Source organism: Propithecus coquereli, unplaced genomic scaffold (assembly GCF_000956105.1).
Source record: "Propithecus coquereli isolate 6110/MARCELLA unplaced genomic scaffold, Pcoq_1.0 Scaffold75, whole genome shotgun sequence".
NCBI lineage: Eukaryota > Metazoa > Chordata > Mammalia > Primates > Indriidae > Propithecus > Propithecus coquereli.
The window spans coordinates 1,052,545-1,069,135 of record NW_012153618.1 but is presented as its reverse complement, the minus strand read 5'-3'; the positions used below and the strand labels follow the sequence as shown (position 1 = coordinate 1,069,135).

At 42.6% G+C, this 16,591-nt stretch overlaps 1 protein-coding gene across 1 annotated transcript in view; it reads right to left on the bottom strand.

The window, feature by feature from the left end:
- Positions 1-14,185, bottom strand: part of RHEB (Ras homolog enriched in brain) — a 53,066-nt gene extending 38,881 nt beyond the window's left edge. Inside the window, exon 1 of the mRNA XM_012662135.1 lies at positions 13,705-14,185. Within this exon, the coding sequence (XP_012517589.1) occupies positions 13,705-13,756 (52 nt within the window). The 5' untranslated portion in view covers positions 13,757-14,185. The remainder of the gene's footprint in view (positions 1-13,704) is intronic.
- Between the last annotated feature and the right edge of the window lie 2,406 nt (positions 14,186-16,591).

Sequence of the window (16,591 nt, the reverse complement as noted above, 5' to 3'; positions counted from 1 at the left end):
GCGGATTGTTTGAGCTCAGAAGTTCGAGAATAGCCTGAGCAAGAGCGAGACCCCGTCTCTACTAAAAATAGAAAGAAATTAATCAGACAACTAAAAATATATATAAAAAAAAAATTAGCCGGGCATGGTGGCGCATGCCTGTAGTCCCAGCTACTCGGGAGGCTGAGGCAGGAGGATCGCTTGAGCCCAGGAGTTTGAGGTTGCTGTGAGCTAGGCTGACGCCACAGCACTCACTCTAGCCAAGGCAACAGAGTGAGACTCTGTCTCAAAAAAAAAAAAAAAAAAAAAAGAAGAAGAAACGACAAGGATGCTTGCGATTAAGCAATGGACACTGGTCAACAGAGACAGATCAATCCTCTTGCAAGACAACGCTCCACCACATGTCACACAAACAATGCTGCTCAAACTACAGCAGCTGGACTTGGAAACTCTCTGTCATCCACCGTATTCACCAGACCTTGCACCAACTGACTGCCACTTCTTTCAGGCTTTGAACCACTCCTTGCAAGGAAAAATATTCAATTCTCAACTAGCTGTGGAAAACACCTTTCAAGATTTCACAGCCATTTGCTCTCCAGGCTTCTTTGCTGCTGGCATAAACAAACTACTGCTAAGATAGCAAAACTCTGTCCACAGTTTAGGCACATACTTTGATTAATTGTACTGCTTGTTTGAGATATAAAGTACACTTTTGATTTGAAATCAGACATTTCATATTTAATGACCTAACAGCTACCCTATAGGGTGGTTGTGAGGAGTAAATGAAAATACATGTACATCTGGTATGTAGTAAGAGTTCACTAAATCTCATTATTACTAGTGCTACTATTAGTAACTGCTCTTAGGCAGAAATAATTAGCTTAGGAGAAAAAAGCATTTTCATAATTATACCTAATACATTAATCTGATATTAAAGATGATATACAGTAACTACTTCAGCTACAGCCTCAAAATAACATGATAAAAATATCAACAAATATGACAACAAACACACATCCCTAAAGCAGGAAATTACTATTTCAGTTATCCCCATTGCTGCGTTACAAACCAGCCCAAAGCTTAGTGACTGAAACCAACTATTTCACTTGCTCATGTTTTTGCAGTCAAGGCTGGGCTCAGCCAGGTCCTCTGCTGGTCTCACTTGCAGTCACTCCTCTGGCTACCTTTATCTGGTGGGTTGGCTGGAACTTCTCCCTTTTCATGTGTCCTCTCCTAAGGTTTCCTGCATGTTACTTGAGGCTCCCAAGAACACAAAAGCAGAAGCTACCTACTTCTTAAGGCTTAAAGCCTGGAACTGGCACATCATCATCTCTGCTGCATTCTGTATGTCCAAGGTAGTCACAGGGCAAAGGCAGGAACACTGCGAGAGGACTTTGTTGGGAGCCAACAATGGAACAGACGCCAAAAACAAATCAGATTGGTTTGCAAATAGCAGTAAAAGACTACAGGTTATAAATGGACTGAAACCTGAATATATTAATATCACCATTGTTAAAAGGGCTGGAATAACAACAAACTGTATAAAGGCTTCTTTGACAATGTGTTCCTCACATGATACACAATACTAATTATATACTTAACAAATTATATGCACTTACTTTAGTAAAAAATGTGTAGTTCCATCAGTGGTAGGATTGGTCATTATTGCTTTTTTGAGGGAGATGGATAATATATGTTTGTGTGTGTGTATATGTTTGTGTGTGTGTGTGTGTGTGTGTGTGTGTATATATATATATATGAGTCACCAAGTGTTTTAAAAATGCACTTCAGCATTTTAACAACGGATGCATAAGGAGTTCCTGTGTTTTGAGAAGGTGCTCACATGATCCTAATATGAATATCCATCCCCACATCTCCAACATGTAATCAGATTAGACCATGTAATGCCCATCATACAAACCTTAATTATTCAACAGAACCTACAAGTGAGACACTGTCAGAATTTACAAAACGTTTTCACATGAATTCTCTCACTTGTTCCTATGAGTTAAACAGAGTTGACATCATCTTGTTCTTTCTCACACCCCTTCCCCAATTTTAAAAATAGATGCTGGGAGAGAAAAAAACGGGGAAAAATTAAAGTGCAATTATTATTATGACAAAGACAAAGCAGAATAAGTAAAACTGGTATTACTCATTCAAATACTAACTGAGTACCTACTACTGCCGATTACTATGCTACCAGATATATTCTACTGAGAAAAATAGTAAGTTTAATTATATAACATGAAGGACTGAGTTACATAAATGAAGAATTTATTACCACTCAGGTTATTAAAATAAAAGGAAAAAAAAAGTGCTACTCAGAAAGGCCACGGAACTGTTTCCCTAAAGACTTTTTAATAGGATAGTCTCCTCCATGGGATGGTTTAGAGTTTAGACATTAAGCAAAGTTGGAAGACAAGGGGGCTGACCTGACAACCTGCAAGATATTAAATATTTGGCAACAATGAAGAATCAGTTTTCCTAGATTTGTGGTCAAAACTGGGGAAAAGGCTGTGGGTAGAGGTGAGGGTGGGAAAGAGCTAGAGAAAAGAGAGAAACTCTCCAATTATAACGCGAACTTTAACATATTAAATAGCATGAAATTTAAGATTGACCAAAACTAGTAATAACAAAGTATGAGGAAAATGAGATAAAGCATATTCATCAGTCAGCATGAATGGGTAAAAATATTCCTATTTTTAAAGACTGTTTCTTCAAAAGCTCTTGAAACTCTGCACTGACCTCACTTACCAGCACCAATTCACTATTCGCCAGGCCTGGGTTGCCCAGTATTGTAGCCAGTAGCCATACGTGGATAGTGAACCCCTGAAATGTGGTTAGTCCTACCTGGGATGTGTCATAGTGTAAAATATACACAAGATTTCTAAGACTTAATTTGAAAAAAAGTAAAAATATCAACAATACCCATTACCACGTTGAAATGATGTTTTAATTTGAACTGTTTCTTTCTACATGTTTAATGTGACTACTGCAACAATCGAAAATTACACGTGGACAGTGGTGTTCTTCACTATAGTTTAAGGGAATAGGAACATCCTATTTGCATAAATTTGGCTCCCTAAATTTATATAAATTTAGCTTCCAAAAGACTTTCCTAGAGTCTTAGAAAAATTGAAGGCAGGCTCATTTTGTGGTCAGCCCAAGTTTTTTCGGATACTGCTCATCCACAAACATGGTTAGATCAAGAAAGCAATTTATTATTATAAAACATATTCACAGAATTTTGTAGCAGTTATGCAGAATGAAAAGGTCTAGAGATGGGGCCCACCTCCCCCTCCCACCAAGCGGGAATGACAAAAACATCCTTGTAGTTAGACATGAGTCCTCAGCACCCATGCCTAGCTGAGTGGGTGGTATGGGGTGTGTGGGGTCACCTGGGACCTGAACCTCATTTGTCTCTGGGGCAACAACCCTGAAATGTGAGGGTTTTTTGGGCCATACCCTTGGGTGGCACAAGGACCCAGGAGCAGCAAACCCTCAGAACCCTAGCAGCAAGCACAGCAGCCTGTCTCCAGGACCACGGAAACCATGCAGGTTGTTGCTAGGGCCTCCCTCTGTGGCCAGAAAGCAGGGCAAGTTGTGCATCTGGCAGGTGCGTAAATGAACCTGGCCCATCCCCTAAACCTGGTCCCGTTCTACCATTTCTCTTTTTAGCCAATAGCGACATTACCTACCCAGGCACTCAAGCTAGAAATCTGAAGGTTATCCTTAACGGCTCCCACATGAACATCTTGTCCATTCTCCCTCTAATTAAATCTCAAATGTGTGTCCTCTTTATCTCGCCTATGCTACACTAACTAGCCCATGATACCTTGGCTGTTCTTCTCATTTCTAAGTCCCCCCTTCCTCCCCACTCACATCTTACTTTCTCCTCATTCTCTAGTAGAGCCACGCTGCCTTTTTTTTTTTTTAGAGACAATTCTCCAACCCCTACCCTCCACCCATGGTCAAGTTAGCTCTCCCTTACCACCCCTATCCACTTCACAGAGTAGAAGGGATCTTCTTGAGGACGTAAGACAAGACCAGCAAACTACAGACAGGGGCCAAATTTGGCCCACAGCCTGTTTTGTTTTTGTACAGTCTATGAGCTAAAACAAACAAGCAAGCAAACACAAACTGGTTCTTTTCATCTTTAAGTGGTTGTGGGGAGGAATCAATAGTATTTCATGACACATGAAAATCAGATGAAATTCAAGTGTAATTTCCACAAATAAAGTTTTATTGGCACACAGCCACACTTATTGGTTGATGTATTGTCCATGGCTGCTTTCTTGTTACAAAGGCAAAGTCGAGTAGCTGCAATAGAGGCCACATGGCCTGCAAAGCTTGAGATATTTATTATCTGGCCTTTTACTGAAAAAGTTGGCCAGTCCCTACTATACTATAGATCAGCATCTTATTTGTTGCTTAAACCTCTTCAGTGACTTCCCATTGTTTCTTGAAAAAAGTCTAAAACTTCTAAAAGGGCTAACAAACTGTTCTTGATAAACAGTTGGCACACAAATAAGTCCCCACATCCTCCCCACTCACATCTTACCTTCTCCTCATTGACTAGTAGAGCCCCGCTGCCCTTTTTTTTTTTTAAGAGACAATTCTCCAACCCCCACCTCCACCCATGGTCAAGTTAAGCTTTTCCTTTGATTATTTCTCTCAAGCACTTACCCCAATTGTATTTAAATAACAATCTGTGTAGCAGCTGTACTGCCGGCTCTGGAGCCACTGCCTAAGTTGAAATCCTGGCTTTGTCACTTAATAACTGGTGACAGGCAAGTCACTTAATCTTTCTGTACCTCAGTTGCCTTATCTGCAAAATACAGATAATCACTGTACCTACCCATAGAGCATAAGGGTTATTAAGAGAGTAAATACAAGTACATTATTTAAGATGGCACCCCATATCAGTAAATGCTTCAACAACACCAACAATTATCAGTAGTAGTAACTGTTCTGTGGCTCCTTCACTAGATTGAAGTGAAGCTCCTTGAGGGCAAGGACCATGACTGCCCTAGCCTTTGTGACTGGTACAAAGTACACAATTTATTCAAACATTTAATGAACTCCTATTTGAATAACATGTAACACTTTAAAACTCACACACTGTCCTCTTCAACCAGTAGTTTCAGTGCCTGAAATCCTTATGGATAACTGACAAACACCCTAGACTCCTCCCCCGGAAAATATGCACACAATTTTAGGAAGAGCTCAAGAACTCCAAGTTAAGAAACTCTACTCTAGGTTGGTAATGTTTCTCAACGTTTGACACCCAGAACTGAAGAGAATGCTCCACCCTTTTGGTTCAAAGTTCAGCTGAGCTGATTCACAATGAAAATAGTCAGCTAAAATCCCGAGAAATTTAATCCCAGTCTCTCAATCTGTACGCACACAGGTGATTTTTTTCCTGAAACATAAACACAAAATTTTACATTTAAGGCTTGAATTTTTGTTGTCCTCCTCTCTTTCTTCCAGAAAGAACCTTAGTGATGCTCTGGTCCAAAATCTTTGCACAGCTCTCACAGTATCAAGCATTCCTGCCCCCTGGTATAAACAGGGCCGTAGGAGCCAGGTCAGAAATTCCCTGTATCACACTCGAGGAATTTCCCAGCAGAGGAATTGGAAATTCCAGTGTTTTCCCATTTCCATTCACACTATGGAGGTTGGCCACCACGGTTGACTTTTTGCCATTTATGCTTCTATTCAGCTATTCATACAAATCATGAACAACAAAGAGAACCCATATTTTAAAATGTTCTCTTTAAAACACATTCCAAACATGATTTAGGTTTTAAAATACCAGCTAAATGCATTTATACTGAAGACACACAAGTCTCAGAAAAGCATTTTCATCTCACAATACTGTAACTGTAAAAGCCATTATTTCCATCCCTCATTCACAAATTATGTACTATACCATCATGTATCTTGCTAAAATATCAATTTCTGTTTCAAAAGTCCCTGAGTCGTCTTTCTGCAAAAAGTAAGCACAACAAAAAGAGAAATGTGGGGAGTGGGACATGACTCAATTATATTATAGATAAGACAGAAACCAAGCAAGCAGGACAGAGTTAATTTTATCAGTGTCCTCAAATTGCCCTGCTCTAAACTTTCCCATAAGAGCACAATACAAAGGCTTCTAGCACTTCCTGTTCTAAACTAATACCAAATCTATTTAAAATTCCAATCCTACAGGGAACTTTTTTTCAGAAGCCCAATATACATTTTAGAAAATTAAAATACTAAAATAGTCCAGGACCTTCGTGTTTGAGACATTAAATCATATTTCTAAACCAATCAAGCAATTCATGTTAAAAGTATTCAGCAGTTTGCATTCTGACAGCAATCTGACTTTAAGATAGACCGTGAACACTTTAACTATCAATGTTAAGATTTAATTTGGTACTTCATAATAGACTAGAACTAAGAATAAAGGTTCTTTCAAGTGTGATCACTGAAGATTTCATAACACCTTCACTTGCACAATCATGTCCAAGTTCAGTTCTGATTTATTCAAATAACTAAGAACAATCCAGTCATGGATACTACTAAAGTTAATAACTTGTGGCCAGGCGCAGTGGCTCACGCCTGTAATCCCAGCACTCTGGGAGGCCGAGGCGGGCAGATCGTTTGAGCTCAGGAGTTCGAGACCAGCCTGAGCAAGAGGGAGACCCTGTCTCTACTAAAAATAGAAAGAGATTGGCCAAACAACTAAAAACAGAAAAAATTAGCTGGGCATGGTGGCGCGTGCCTGTAGTCTCAGCTACCTGGGAGGCTGAGGCAGGAGGATCCCTTGAGCTCAAGTTTGAGGTTGCTGTGAGCTAGGCTGACGCCATGGCACTCTAGCCTGGGCAAGAGAGTGAGACTCTCTCAAAACAAAACAAAAACAAACAAACAAAAAGTTATTAACTTGTTATTCTGGACCTTAACCTAAGAAAAGTGTTGTACATTTATTACTTCCATAATCACAGGTAGGGGTGGCTGTTTCTCATTTTGTGATAAAGTTGATGTTTTTACTTATGTGCCCCTGCTCGCTTTAATCCTGATACTGGTATTTAAAAACTACATTATTAGTGGTACATGGGCCCTCATAAGCTGCCATCCTTTGTGATTTTTATTACTCTTTGGGAGCCTCATTATCACCAGATCCAAACAATGTATTGAGTCCATTTTGCACTGCTATAAAGAAAATACCGGAAGCCAGGTAATTTATAAAGAAAAGAGGCTTATTTGGCTCACGGTTCTGCAGACTATACAATCACAGCACCAGCATCTGCTTCTGGTGCCGTGCTTCAGGGAACTTTCAATCAAGGCAGAAGGCAAAGGGGGAGCAGTTGTGTCACATGGTAAGAGCAGGAGCAAAAGAGGGAGGTGGTGATGCCTGGCTCCTTTAAACAAGCAGGTCTTGTGCAAATCAACAAAGTGAGAACTCACTCACCTCCAGGAAGGCACCAAGCCATTCATGAGGGTATCTGCCCCCATGACCCAAACACCTCCCACCAGGCTCCACATTCAACACTGGGGATCAAATTTCAACACGAGATTTGGTGAGGCCAACCATCTGAACCTTATCGCACAAGAACTCACCCAAAAATGCACCACAAGGTCAAGAGGTCAAGTCAATAGGCATATAGATATCATAATTCTCCCAATCTTTTTGTAGCTCACTGTTTACTACTCAAAATGAATGATTTCCTAAAGTTACTGCAAGGCCCTGCACAATGCAGCTTCTGATTACCTTTCCAACTCCCATCTCATCATATTCTTGCCATCCCCATGCGTCCTTCCATTCTCTACCATGCCAAGTTCTTTCCTGCCTTAGCATCCTTGTCTTACAGTGCTACAAGAGCCTCTCCTAGGAGGCTCCTCTGAGACTGCAGGAACCATATCCCAGTGAACAGCATCTAGGATGCAGCCACTCTGGATTCAATTTTGCACAACAGTGAGTAGCAAGACCCTAGCATGCCATAGTTCAATGTTTCTCAAAGGTTGTTCTGTGGACCTCTGGGGGTCCCCTGAAACCTTTTCAGGGGGCTCATGAGGGCCAAGCTATTTTCATAACAATATTAAGATATCATTTGCCTTTTCCACCAAGTTTCCATTCGTATTTAAGGCACAAAAGTAATGGCAGGTAAAACTGCTAGCTTAGCACCCCTTAGCATCAATCACTACAGGAGTTATATACTGGATGGTAAGTCATTGTATTCTTCACTACTATGCAACCATGGGGTGGGGGCTGTTTTTACTTAACAATGTCCTTGAGAAAGCGATAAAAATTCCTTTGTTAAATCTTGACCCTTGGGCGCATTTTTTTTTAATGTTCTGCATGATAAATGGGATGTACACAAAAAGCACCTCTGCCACATACTGAAGTATAATGGTTGTCTCTAAGAAAAGCACTTGTGCAATCTCAACTAGCCACTTTTATTGGAATGCCTTTTTTCCTTGCAAGAATGATAACAAATTATTATTTCACATGTGGGTATCTGGCAGACATTTTCTTGGAAATTAAAAAAATTGTCAATTCAAGTAAAAACTGGCAGTGTGTTGTCAAAAAAAAAAAAATCAAACTCAAGAGAAATGAGAATTTTGGAAAACTTGCACCACTCATGGTGAGCTTAACAAATGTGATTTTTAAAATATTTTTATTTTTATTTAAATAATATTTAAATATTAAGATGTGTCAACATGTGGAAGATCTGCATTAACAGTGAAGCGGTATTATCCAAATGACCAGTGTATAATGTTACAAAATCGGCCATGGGTAGAAGATCCATTCAAAGTGTAAAACAGAGCAATGGAGTTTAATGTAACAGGGTAGGGCTAGTTGATCCATATGATTTCAGACTGCATACTGCAACTAACCTTTAAGAAACTATCACTTACGGAGTTTTGATAAGTATCAAAGAATATCCACAATTATCTGAAAATGCTATTAAAATATTCCTCCCTTTTCCAAGCCAAGGCTGGATTTTCATCATATACTTCATTAAAATAACTTACTGTAACGGAATGAACTCAAAAGCAGATATGAGAATCCAGCTGCTTTTTAAATCAGACCTTAAAAGACACTTGCAAAACCATAAAACACTCTTACCAAAATCCCAGTTGCTTTTTTGGCAGAAACTGGCACTCTAGTTCTAAAAGTCGTGTAGAAATGCAAGGGACTCAAAATAACCAAAACAATCTTGAAAAAGAATAAAATTAGAGGACTCACTATTTCAAAACTGACTACAAAATTACAGTAATCAAGATTGTGTGGTACTGGCGTAAGGACAGACATATAGAGTAATGGAATGAGAGAGTCCTGAAACAAACTGTTAAAATATGGTCGCTTAATTTTCAACAAGGGAATTCCATGAAGAGTGTCTTTTAACAAAAAAGGCTGGGACAACTTGATATCCACATGCAAAGGAATGAAGTTGTACCCCTCCCTCACACCATATACAAATATTAACTACAAATAGATCACAGACCTACTGCATGAACTTAAAGTATAAGACATCTAGTAGAAAACATAGTAGTAATCTATATGACCTTGGATTAGGCAATGGTTTACTTAGATGCGACACTAAAAGCACAAGTGACAAAAAAGATATATCGGACTTCAAAATTAAAAACTTTTGCTTCAAGTGGAAAGACAAACCACAGATGGGAGAAATTATTTACAAATCATATCTGATACCACTTTGCACCCACTAGGATGGCTAAAACCAAAAATAACAGACAATAACAAGTGCTGGTCAGGATGCGGAGAAATTTAAACCTTCTTTCATTGTTGAGGAGAATATAAAATGGTACAGCTGCTTTGCAAAACAGTTTTACAGTTCCTCAAAACGTTAAACATAGTTACCCCACGACCCAGTAATTCCACTCCTAGGAATACACCCAAGAGAAATGAAAACCTACATATACACAAAAGCTTGTACAGGAATGTTCAAAACAGTATTATTCATAATAGCTTAAAAGTTGAAACAATCCGCATACCCAACTGACAAATGCATAGGAAAAAAGTGGTATTCTCATATAATGGAATACTATTAAGCAATTAACAGGAATGAAGTACTGATACATGCTATGACATGGATGAAACTTGAAAACTTTACACTAAGTGAAAGATGCCAGTCACAAAAGACCACATATAATCATCACATTTATATGAAATGTCCAGAATAAGTTAATTCATAGAAACAGAAAGTCAATTAGTGGTTGCCAGGGGCTACAGGGAAGCGAGGATGAGCAGTGATTGCTAAGGAGCACAGCGTTTCTTTTTGGATTGATGAAGATTAAGTATAGATAGCTATAACACAACACACATGGACATCAACATTTGGCACCAGAAAATTAAAATCACAAATTCACGTTCTGATTACACTCTTATACAGAACAACGAATAAGACGGAATAACAGTAATTTCAAGCTTCAATACAAAGTAGCCACTCCAGGACTACACCCACCCACAATCACACAACATCAGAATGTTATTAAGCACCTGAATATGCAATTTTACATTCTGGTAGATTTTACACGGGGCAAATAACGTTTTTACCTTTCAATTTTTAATGAAATTTGTCAAAAAGGATGGGATAACTTAAAAATAGATTGTTAAAGTCAGAATACAATGTGTGTTCTACTAGGAACAACAAAATATTCAATGACATCTGTCCCTATGAGGTATCCAAATACTACTTAAAACATCTTGACGAGATAATTTGAGTACTTTTGCTGAACTGCCTTTTACAAAACCACAAAGTTGTTTTATTTTCTCTGTTACAAGCTTTCACATGCCTGTGATCCCATTCCTCTTGTTAACCATACACAAGAGACTCAAATATGACAAACACCTTTTGATTATGGTCTAAAGGTAAACTAGACCACCAAAGCTCTCAGTGTAAGATTCCAGTGAAAGAAGTACCAGACTGAAGATAGTTCACCTGACACTCTACAACTTTCACTTTAGTTTCTTCTACCGTCGGGCTACTCTGCTGTATTAGAAAGAATAGAACGTAAGGGAGCTGGTATATGTGGCAACCACCAAAACAATTAATACAAAGCACTCCCTGAAAGCCAGACTGAGTTATAGGTGACGTGTCCTTAAAAGCTTTAACACTGCAAATAACAGGAAAAGTACTTCAGGGGGAAAAAGGGTTGTATAAACCATCTGAGAATTATTTTTTCCATACTTTTAGTTCACTCAGTATTTAAAAAAAAAAAAATACAAAATTTGAAAGCAATCATAGCATTTTGTAGTTTTATCTGAAGACAAACTTTTAAAATAAAACTTGTGATATGACAAAGTCACGACAAGTATTCTACTAGTCAAACTGGCCTAAGATATTTAATCACGAAAACATTCTAAGATGTGAAGCCTTTTGCTATGGCTCTTTACTCAGTCAATAGAACAAAACAACTTACCATCACAAAACGGCACAACCTAGAAACACATGTATTCAAATTTCTCTGGTATAGCACCCATTTGCAAGCCAGCATGTCAGTAAGCTTCTACAGTCTGAATACTGAGTAATTTGCAGAAGAGTGGCTACTACATGGAATCATGCTGACAAAAAACTAACCCCTACCCCCTAAAAAAGAACCCACAAACTACAAAATATCCTAGCTCATAATAATAGTAAACAACTTTAAAATTAAATGCAAGACTGGGAGCAACTTAACCACTCCAAAATCTTTTAAAATAGTTATTCCGCATGCCACCAAAAACGAAGTTAGCACAGTGTTTAACAAACAGCAATTTAAAATAAATGTCTGTGAACAGAAGGCTAAAGGGTGGCCTGTCACATCTCAGTCTTCAGGAGGACGCTGGTTAGAAGACAAAACAGAATGGATTTCAACTGGACATAAGGAATTTCTTTTTAGCAAAACACTGATAAAACACTAGACCTGCTCACTAAAGACCAGAACCACCATTTCAAAATTAATAAGTCAGGATCTTTGGGTCAGTCTTGGGATGAAATCAGGTAGCCCAGGTACTTCTCACGATCTTCAATTAGTAGGCACTAGGTGCCTGATCAGCTAGAACTCACTCAAGAGCCAGGATATGTCATGGTTCCATCCTCCAAAGTCCAGAGAAGGAAATAAAGAGAACAGAGGGAAGAAGCAAGAGCATGGTGATTCAAGCTGCCAACAAAGGCTGGATCCCGGGTTCCATACTGACATCTGGCAAGTGGAGTGACTTTAAAAGGCTCAATTTTTGATGCATGGTTACTTTATGGCCACAGCTGTTAAGACTGTCACCTATCTACCCCCTCTGATTCGGCACTGCATCACACAAGAGCTACCCCTGTGACTCTTGACACCCCGTATCTCTACAGAAGCTTCTTTGAGCCCTTGATCACTTCCTTCATGATGTCCCCCAGCACTTGACGGAGAGAGATGGTAAAAGGATGAGTAAGCACACTGTAGCTGATCTTGGTCAAAGAGCACAAACCCTGGCACCGGCGGTGGAAAGTGAGGGTGAGGAAGCAGAACAGCAAGCGCAGCTGGGGACTTCACCCAATGAGCGGCAGGAGTTACAAGCTTTCCTATGGCAGTCATTGCTGCCTCCTTCCGCAATCACAGGAGACTTCAAAGCCTCGCTTTCACCTCCCACCCCTACACTGTGGTCGAATGCACATTTTCTTTGAACAGTTACTTAAAAACAACAAGAAAAGATGAACTAATTTCTCCAGGCTTCCAGTTGACAAAGACAATAAAGCCTCACCATGAAGTACGGTTAAGTTCATCCTTCTGTTTTTTCAAAGGCTAGAACACTACTCGTTTTCTGACACCCTGTCCACCTCCCACCCCACCCCAGGCCACCTCTATTCGGCAATAAGGCCAGGAACAGTTTCAAATGTATTGTCAACCTTGTGGGGGTGGGGGTGCGGGAAGAAAACAAAAAGACAGTTGAATTACTTCAACAGCCTGGTTCCAAGTACCTGACCTTATTTTTTCCCGAAGAAAATAGGACACTGAGAGATCAGAAATTTCTTTTTCTCTCTCTTCCTATTTTGGCCACCGGCTGTATCTAAAGGGTCTCCAAAGAGGTCTCTTTTGGGGGCTTTTCTATGTTGCTTAGATAAGAAACTTGCCCTTAGTAGCCAAACGTCCTTTAAGTCCCTAGTTTTCTTTACAAGGTTGAACTTCACTACAGATGGAAAGAACCCAAGGTACTGTTTCCTTTGTTAAAATCCCACGGACTTTATTCAATTTGGGGCGGGGGTGAGGGAAGACTGCTAGAGCTTGCAGGGAAAAGGTTGAGAGGGACAGGTGTGACTCCTTCCTTGTGGAAGTGCCTTACAGCACAGTCGCGGCAGAGTGGGAAATTATTCCCACCACCGCCTTACTTGCCCCAGACACACCTGGGACTCCTCGGCACTCGGGGGCCCTCACATCCCCCGCGTCCAGCGTCTTCCGCGCCCGCAGTCTCCCCCACGCCCACCCACGCCCGCCGGCCCCAGCCGCCACCTGTCCGTCCGGGCCGGGGGAGGGCGCCCGGCTTCCGCACCTCCTCGCCGGGCGGCAACGCCGCCCCGACCGCCGCCACCTCTGCTCAAAATGGTGGTTACGAAACGCGCGGCCCCCGCCCGCCCAGCCTCCCGCCACATGGCCGCGCCGGTTCCAAACTTCGCAGGCCCGGCCGCCACACGGCGCCCAGCCTAGGCCCTGGCCCGTGGGCGCGAGAAGGCCGCGCGGCCGCCGGCCACTCACCCACAGACCGGTAGCCCAGGATCGCGATCTTCCGGGACTTGGACTGCGGCATCTTGGCGGCCTCCTCAGCCCCGGCCCAACCACATCAACCGCGGCGGCGGCGGCTCCTGCTGCTGCGATCCGCGGCGGCCGCGCCGGGGCACAGCGACATACAGAGAGGGGCGGCGGCGGGCGCGGCTGCCTCTCGCTGGCTCGCGCGCTCCCAACCGCCCGGAACCGACCGCGCGACGGCGCCCCTCCCCCCACAACACGCCCACGTGACCGCCCCGCCGCGACCGGCCCCCCGGCCCACGTCACGCCGCCCCTCCCCCTGCCGCGGCCGGCCGCCTCCGCCCCCCGAAGTGCGTTGGGGGATGCGTTGGGGCGACGTTTTACTTTAAAGGGAAAAAAAGAGGACGCCGAGAAGCCCCCGGAAAAGTCACGACTAAAACTCGCTGCGTCATGACCCTCCCACCTTCTTCCGCCGCTTTTTAATTACGCCACTTCTCTCCGAGCGTTGATTGGAGAGCTTCCGCCCATCCATGCGCTGACGCGACGGAAACTCCGTCTCCCATTGGGGGTGGCGAAAAAGCGGGGTGGGGCGGCGGGGCTGCTGGCGCGGGAGCTAAAAATACACCACAGCAGCTACCTCGCGGTTGGGCGCCGGCGAGGTTTGAAGACTTTAAACTTCCAACGGGTGGGGGGCGGGCGGGAGAGGCGGAGCGAGAGAAGGTGGCTCCCCAGTGATTGGCCAGGGCGGGACGCAGGGCGGGGCAAGTGGTGGGAGGTGCAGTGATTGGCGGGACGCTAAGCGGTTGGCTGCCTCGCGCCCGCTGAGCCCCGAAAGGCGCGGGGCGCGTGGCCGTGGCGGGCTGGCTGCCCCGGCGCTGTGGGATTTTCTCATTTCCATCTTGCTATGTTAGCGTTAGTCAGTTTGGATTTGAGGATGTAGGTGGTGAGTAAGCGTCATCCGTGGCTGAAGGACTGTGGGAAGAATGGAATCTGCGTTAATGCGAAATGTTAGGAATTTCATTAAAAACAGCGCGAGCCTCGTGGGTTCTGGTGTGAACCCCGTGACGTGCGGGCTCGGCGCACCCCCCAGGAAACAGGCGCCTGTGCGGAGGCCGGGGTGTGAGCCCGCATGTCCTTTTAACGTGTGCGGTTGATTCAGGAGGAGGCGGCATGAGACGGCGGCCGGCCTGGGTGGGCGCTCCCGGCAGGCGTGAAAGGCGGGAGGCTGCCGTCCGCTGCCCGCCCCCCGCCCCGCCTCGTGTGGGCATGATTCTCCAGGGGTGCCAGCCAGAGAGGGGCGGGCTCACGTTGGAGTGCAGGAAGGGAAGCCAGGCCCGAGGAAATGCAGATGCCATTGACAGACTAACCAGCCAGGGAAGACTCGTCCATCGTGGTAGACATTGTTGAACTTGGTGCTTGCTAACTAAGCAGATACCCTGTTATTCCTATGACTCTGCCCTTGTTCTCCTTGGGCTGTTAGGCAGTGTGCATCTGCAGAGGCCTGAGTGGGACCCCACTTGCTGGGCAGTGCCCTTTGCCCTTCCCAGTGACCGTCAGAGAGGAAAGACCCCTGGGAAGCTGAGTGCAGGCCTTGGCTTCCCAGGTATGAAGGTCTAGAGGTGACTGTTCTGTAGATACGCCTTGCTGAATTGGAACACTGAGCCAAGGGCAGCCTCCCTCCAGTTTTCCCACTTTCCTAGGAGAGGGAGAATGTGCGTTTGTATCCTCGGGGGTCCACAGATTGAAGCCCCAGGCAGCCAGCTGGAAGTGATAAATATCTTTGAAGTTCTGTTTTATTTTAAGGAAATTTTGCATTCTACTTTATAATTTGTTTAAATATTTTTAAAACTAAAGGTCTTAAAATGCACTCTTCATAAAAATGTATCATGTTTATCTCGTGGATTTGGACACCCCCTACCACAGTATTTCTGGGCGGATAGTACTAAACTCCTTGGTAGATTATAAAATCAATTTAGTGGATTTTTTGATTTGTCTTTTTAGTATAAGAACAGAATAGAAAATAGCATGTTATACACAGTAAGAGTAATTATGTGTATGTGTATATATATTTATTTACAGATATGCTATATTTGTATTGTGTACTGGGATCCATTGTAAAATATGTTTCTTACTGTGAGTTGCCTCAAAAAGTTTGAAAGCATTGCCTTAGCCTGAGAATGTCAGTAATCCAGATTGAGAAGCACAGTTGTAAAGGATAACCTCATTCAAGAAATCTTCCAGTTGCTTCCTAAAGCCTTTGCAGGTCAGACCCAAGAGTTGAAAAGATTCCTTTATTTCTGAGTGGGGAGAATTTTTCTGGTTTAAGAAATGACTCAAATTACCTAAAATATTAGGAACTGATTGTATGAATTCACATAGAAATATCTGACTGCAACCAGACAGGAACGTGGTTGGAGGAAATGGACTTGCTTTTGTATCAAACGTAGCTCTTGTGACTGGGATAACTCCTTTACTAACCTTTTACTTTTCAGCAGCTAGAACATCTGCTCCCACCAGTCAACTTGTCCTCAGCAGGTTCTGCTTGTTAAATTCCCAGAGATAATATACAAAACTTTTTTTTTTCCTACCACTGAATCTGACTGAGTAAAAACCACTGCGGTGCTTCTTTTTATCAAAAGGACATTTGTGAAATTATTTTACATGGGAAAGGGTGACCCCAGGGAAAATAGACATTAAGGAGTGTGTTATTGTTTTGTTTTTAAAATATTTGATGAAGGAAGACTGGAGAAGAACAAGACTCATGTTAATCTTAGCATAAGCCAAATTAGACGTCTCACATAGGTATTATTCAAAATCAAACAATGCAGATTTGGGGAAACATGCTAAGGTTAGTCCAGTATGTATTCATCTTGTTGAAGTCAAAGGCACAGATCCT